Raw genomic sequence first — 6,771 nt, 5'->3', positions numbered from 1 at the left:
CGACTGTGTATAAAAACTGGGCGTGGCATCAACCGATTTCGCCCATTTTCACAGAAAACAGTTATCGCCATAAAATCTATGCCCCTACCAAATTTCAAAAGGATTGGTTAATTTTTGTTCGATTTATGGCATTAAAAGTATCCTAGACAAATTAAATGAAAAAGGGCGGAGCCACGCCCATTTTTAAATTTTCTTTTATTTTTGTATTTTGTTGCACCATATCATTACTGGAGTTGAATCTTGACATAATTTACTTATATACTGTAAAGATATTAAATTTTTTGTTAAAATTTTACTTTAAAAAAATTTTTTTTTTAAAAGTGGGCGTGGTCCTTCTCCGATTTTGCTAATTTTTATTAAGCGTACATGCAGTAATAAGAGTAACGTTCCTGCCAAATTTCATCATGATATCTTCAACGAGTGCCAAATTAGAGCTTGCAAAAGTTTTAAATTACCTACTTAAAAAAGTGGGCGGTGCCACGCCCATTGTCCAAATTTTACTAATTTTATATTTTGCGTCATAAGTTCAACTCATCTACCAAGTTTCGTCGCTTTATCGGTCTTTTGTAATGAATTATCGCACTTTTTCGGTTTTTCGAAATTTTCGATATCGAAAAAGTGGGCGTGGTTATAGTCCGATATCGTTCATCTTAAATAGCGATCTGAGATGAGTGCTCAGGAACCTACATACCAAATTTCATCCAGATACCTCAAAATTTACTCAAGTTATCGTGTTAACGGACGGACGGACGGACGGACGGACATGGCTCAATCAAATTTTTTTTCGATCCTGATTATTTTGATATATGGAAGTCTATATCTATCTCGATTCCTTTATATATGTACAACCAACCGTTATCCAATCAAACTTAATATACTCTGTGAGCTCTGCTCAACTGAGTATAATGAAAGGCAGTGTTTTATGCACACGTTTTTAAGATGAATAAACATCAAACATTTTGATAATGAACTTACACCTGCGAACAGAAAAATAGCAGTCTCAATTCTTAATACATTTCGTCAGTTAAATACTTTTTTTATTTCCGATACTACACGAAAAAACTTCCATGATTTTTTTTAACTGAAGCTATGAAAAACAGTATCGAAAACGTTTTCGAAAAACGCAAAAATTTACCGAAATTTTGAACTTCTTATTTATGGTTCTATGCTTTTTTGGAGTATACAATTTTGTAGCAAAATCAATTTTAGTATAACAAAATTCTCGTTGATTTTTGAAGTTTTTTGAGATTTTCTTCTATACAAATTGTGAAACAGTTTTTTTATGAAAGAAAATTTTAAAGACTTTTCGGTAAAAAAAATACTCAAAAATCAATGCAATATAAAAATAAAACTTGTACTTTGTTATACTAAAATTGACAAAATTGTATACTCAAAAAAGTTTTAAGAACACCAAATAAAAAGTTCAAATTTAGGTAAAATATTTGATATTTTGATTCTTTTTGAAGTGTAACATTTGTAAACAGTTGGGTTTCTCTGCTGTCACCATCACCACTAGAGAGCTATTGAAGAGACGCTCCGAGTGACGCTGTGGCCACCTTGTCACACTTACTGACGGAGATAATGCGAAGCACTGTAGAGGAAGAAACATTTTATAAAATTTAATAAAATCAAAAAATGATAATTGTTTTCAAATGGGATAAATTATTGTATGTTAAAGTATAGCGAAGTTTGAATAGGTCTCATTCTTCATTCTTAGAAACATGTACGAAGGTACCTCGTAACATATTAAAAATCCTCAACGCTTTTTTGCAATAACTTAAAAAAAACTCATATTCAAATTTCTGTTTAACTTCTTCATATCAATAGCTACCTTTACCACCAGGAGGAGTCACTATTGCTTCTACGCCTATGCTATTGTTTCCTATATCGATGAGCTTTGTAATAAAATAAACAGCTATCTCCCCAATCTCTCCCTCACTAGGGTAGGCACCTTGTCGTTGGTGTGAGGGCTTAGCCGATCTCCATAGCGCCCGACTATGAGGCGGAGCTGTTTAGGACTGGCATCTACGCCGTTTCGCCTCACAGGAGGGCGGCGGGATGTCGGTGACCAAGAACTGTAAGTCGAAGGCAGTTCAAAAGGTTTGCTGCTAGAAACCCTCGGTTCTGCAACCGGTACGAAGAAGAAGCGTCGAATGGTAGAATGAAGAGGCAACGTTCGGCGGAAGGCGACAAGCCTGCTTTAAGAGGCAGAAATGACCCAGTCCCAGAGCCGAGAGGCAGGGCAGTCGCATAGACAAGACAAGTAGGCCCAAAGCTGTAAGACAGATGGGCCCCAATAGCCTCGAAGGCTGCGAGTCAGAGGGAAGTTCCAACTACGGAAGTAGGAGATAAGCCAAAGGGAGATAACGCTAAGACTCCGACTTTCTCGGAGGTGCTAAAGGGAGTTAAAGCTAAGACTCCGGCTTTCTCGGAGGTGCCAAAGGGAATTAACACTAAGACGCCGGCTTTTCCCGAGAAGATGAGTGATGTGGCAAAGCAGTCACTGACTGTGGCGCTGGTTGATCGTAGCAGTCCTTTCGAACAGATGACTAGTGAAAGGTGGAGATCTGTAGAAAGAGAGCTTATTAGCTTAATGCTTAAGATGATGCAGGGATAACCAAGTAAGCGCCTTCCAGCCTTTGATTGGGGAGATGGTATAATGGTGTGAAGATGATAGCGTGCTGTGAGTCGCACATAGGAACACCCGGCACAACAGTTACAAGAGGCTGAATGGGGGCTTCGAACACTGTAAACCAAAAGGGCAAGGGGAGAACGACGACGTCACGATGAAGGTGCTGGAGGGGGACAAGCAGCCCATTGGTGCTGCGAGTCCTACAGATAAACCTCCAACACAGTAAAGTGGCGTCGAGCGAACTCCGGGGAAGATCGGTCACGTGTATCCCAAAGATTATAGACCCAATAGCTTAACATCATTTCTACTCAAAACCTTTGCTGATAGATGTGTACATAAAGTCCAACGTGGATGAAAAGCTGCTCTCCACAACACAACAGGCGTACACCAAAGGCAAGTCAGTAGACACCGCATTGCTTAGGGTGGTAATAAGCATAGAAAAAGCCCTGGAATATAAGGAATATGCTCTAGAAGTCTTCTTAAGCATTGCCGGGGCTTTCAACAGTGTTTCTAAATGGGCGATTATGGGTGGTCTTAATTACGTTGAAGTAAATCCAGCCATACCCAGATGGATCGACTGCATGTTAAACTGCAGTAAGATTACATCGCAATGGGGATTGTACGCGGCCACGAAATTAGAGGACAGGGGCACTCAGGGAAGGGTGCTATCACCTCTGCTGTGGACTCTGGTCATTAACCAACTGCTCACGGGATTCTACGAGGGACCAGCAAAACTTACGGTTTACGCAGATGACGTTGCATATGGTCTTGTTTACAAAGAGGTACAAAGTCCCTAAGTTAGGAGGGGCGACCCTAAGGGAGAAACCGTGCACAAAATATCTAGGAATCATCCTAGACAGTAAGCTGTCATGGAAGCTCAACGTGGAGGAGAGGGTGAGGAAGGTTTCAACGGCACTTTATGCATGTAAAAGAATGCAAAAGAACCGGCATATACAATCAGAAGGCACTCAAAGACGATGCCTCAAAACTAACAACCAAAAGCAATAATTATCATTTCACTGACACAAATTTAATAGTTTTTTCTTCGAGAGTTGGAACAATCTTTTCATTATATTACTTAACAATTTAAAGGCTTCATTCTGTATTGCGAACGATAGCTCAGACAAACGATTCGCCTCCAAACGATTTCGTCTAGCAATGGTATTCTCTATCATTTTTGTTCGGTCTTTACGTTTCTAACTAACAGGAAGGCAAAAGTAATTGTCAAGTGATAAGTTGCCATTGTTTAACATAGTGCAAATACACTAGCAATTCGTCTCTGATCCGCAACGAAAGTTCGTTTCGTAATAGAGAATGAGGCCCTAAGATTAGACATTTTTTCAATTTGTATTTTGACTTACCAGCAACAACAGAATCATGTTTAATTGTACACCGCACAATCAATATAGCATCATGTAACGAAGCTCAGTTTCTTCCAAAAATTGTTCGGCACCGCCACGTAAAATCAATGTATATGTTCTAGCATTAACGCAAACCTTAAATAATTATAAACTATGAAAATAAAATCAATGTCAAACCCAAAATCAAACCTTGGAAAATGTTGAAGCGTTCACCACCAACTTGACGTTCTTCAAAGTAATCACAGTGACCCAAAACCCTTGAATTAATATCATTAGCTGTAGTCATAACAGCACCACCACACGCTTTCATTGTACGTTCCAAATCTTTTTCTGGTACACGAACAGCACAGAACACATCACAACCTGAAAAATACTGTGTACCAACATCACCAATTGGTAGTTTAGATAACACAACAATGGCGCCTTACTTAGCTAGTTTATTGTACAGAATACGCCATTCAGCATTCTTGAACATTATCAATACGTACTTCAGATTTATCACGCTCAGCCTTGAATTCCTATTCTATATTTAATAATGCGATTTAAATTTTTTGTATGACATTGGGTCCAACTAAGAAAAGTACAGCGTCCACAACTATTTTAGAAAAGAAATCTTTTTGTTGATGAATAAGTTTGGAGGACATTGCTGTGGCAGCGCATTTTTCCAATAAAGCACGTTGTTGTTCCTTTGATTGGCGCTTCGACATTTACAGCCATGTCATATTTTGGTCATGCATAATTGTAATGCTTTACGTATAGCTTTAATGCATGCACGCCTTCCTCCACATATGGCTTAACTTGTTTTAAGATTTCACCTGCTTCAAGTACTATTGAAGTGGTGCCATCGCCGACCTGATAAGAGAAACATTTTTATTCTACACATTCTAATATAACAAAAAACTTACCTCAGCATCTTGAGATTTGGTGATGTCGACTAGAGTTTTAGGGCTGGATATCCAATAGTTTCATAATGTTTGCACCATCATTTGAAATTGTGGCCTTACCACTATAATCAACAATATGCTTGTCCATACTGCGTGGACCCAATGTAGTGCGTACAGCGTCCACAATTGATTGCGAGGCATTGATGTTGGACATGAGTGGCTCATATTCACCCTCAACCGTTCGTGCCATTGGTGAGATGGTAAGTGTAAAGGGCAAAGCTGTTGTTTTTAATAAATCAGCTGTTGCAAGTATGCAATACAAAGAGGACCTGCAAACGAGAAAGATCAATGTAATTGCCAAACAAAACATTAATTTCGATTATCAATACCTAACGTAACGTGGCGAGGAGTTACCCTGATCTTCTACCACATATTTTGTGGTCACCAGTGGTGGTAATAAACCCTGTGGATAAGTAATAAAAGCACAACCAGCGCCATTTTGATTTTCAAAGATAACCTTATCGGATTTGGCATCTGATCGGGATCTAAATGGCGTTGGGCTTCATCATACTGTTGCGGCTGTTGATATATACCAGTACCAGGTGCAGGTGCTGCTAAAGAAAATAATAGAAAAACAATCATCAGCAATATTTGAAACATATTAGTTGTATTAGCATACCTTATAACCAGGACGTCTGGGTATTGGGGGTTGACCCGGCATGGGTGGCTGCCTGGGCATTGGCGCCTGTCCAGGTTGTGTTGGTGGCATGATTTGACCCATGTAACCACCTGGTGCAGCTGGTTGTTGTAGAGGATGACCTGGCTGCTGAGGTTGTGGAGGATAACCAGGTGGACCAGGTTGTGGTGGATAGCCCGGCTGTTGCGGCATTATGCAGCATAAAATATATATGCAATGAAATGTAATAACAAAAGATTTATTTTCTTTTGTTTTGTTTTGCGCTTTTTGAGTGAAGTTGGCTGCGATAGTTCTATATGTCAAAAAATTTCCTTGGTGTATTTTAAACTTCATTCACAATAGAGCAATATTTTCTATTTTCAACACTACCTCTCAACTCGGTTATTGATTAGCCGACTTCGCGAGGACTGGATAAAATAACCGAGTTAGTGTTGTTGCTTTGAATGTAATTCGATGAATAAGCGAGTGTTCTTTTCGTGCTCGCTTAGAATAGAAGGCGCCTACTATAGTATGTATACATAAACCCAGTGCGCGGTTGCATTTTATCAGAGTTGCCATAGTAAAATTTTATTATCAGTTATTTGTATGCAATACTTTACTTTTGGCAACTCTGTTCGATCGTCATCGTGTCGTGATCACAGTCGTTAAAAAACGAGCAATGATCGGCTGATGGTGGTCCGCAAACGCATTGCAAAGGAGTATTGTTAGAGTACTCCAACATGAAGAAAATGGAACACGTAATCCAACAATTTTTGCAGGGAATCTTAAGCGCCAAATACACGACACGAACATTTCCGCGAACATTGCGCAATCTTGTTCGCAGGTTTGGCCATACACCATACGAACTTTTGGCCGAACATTAGTTCTCTTTCAGACAGCGATGAATACGGACAACAATTGTGCTGCAGCAATATTGCTCGCTGTGGCTAGCTTTTTAATTCTATTACAATAATCTTTGCTTTTTACTTGCCACAATGATGGCAAAGATTTATACATTTCAATAAATTCACTCAGAAAGTTTTTATTGTCCATTTTACTTTTCCGCGCACGTCTGTTTCGTTCAGAAATTACTACGATTATTAGCTATTTCGCCATACACGCACGAACAGTTCGCGCAAATGTTCGCCAAAAATTAAAATATTTTGTTTTTGGCGAACATTTGCGCGAACTGGCAAACACCACCATACACGACAGAAA

The 6,771-nt window shown here is 39.2% G+C and overlaps 1 protein-coding gene across 6 annotated transcripts; it reads right to left on the bottom strand.

Annotated features, from left to right (window-relative positions):
- Window positions 1-1,250: 1,250 nt before the first annotated feature.
- LOC137242652 (protein transport protein Sec24C-like) lies at window positions 1,251-6,068 on the bottom strand. Of its 6 annotated transcripts, none has more exons than XR_010950324.1 (7): window positions 5,557-6,068; window positions 5,267-5,340; window positions 4,899-5,206; window positions 4,422-4,845; window positions 4,183-4,366; window positions 3,994-4,144; window positions 1,251-1,591 (listed from the first exon to the last, which is right to left on the bottom strand). XR_010950324.1 is itself a non-coding variant. In XM_067769915.1 (4 exons), the coding sequence occupies exons 1-3, from the start codon at window positions 5,905-5,907 to the stop codon at window positions 4,936-4,938; spliced, it is 696 nt and encodes a 231-aa protein (XP_067626016.1). In that variant the 5' UTR covers window positions 5,908-6,068; the 3' UTR covers window positions 4,380-4,845; window positions 4,899-4,935. The 6 variants fall into 6 exon arrangements, 1 of the variants encoding a protein (XP_067626016.1); XR_010950322.1 differs by having other exon boundaries at window positions 3,994-4,128; XR_010950325.1 differs by having other exon boundaries at window positions 3,994-4,128; window positions 4,183-4,356.
- Between the last annotated feature and the right edge of the window lie 703 nt (window positions 6,069-6,771).

The sequence above is a fragment of the Eurosta solidaginis genome, chromosome 2, assembly GCF_040869045.1.
Source record: "Eurosta solidaginis isolate ZX-2024a chromosome 2, ASM4086904v1, whole genome shotgun sequence".
NCBI lineage: Eukaryota > Metazoa > Arthropoda > Insecta > Diptera > Tephritidae > Eurosta > Eurosta solidaginis.
This window is presented reverse-complemented; position numbering and strand designations above follow the sequence as displayed.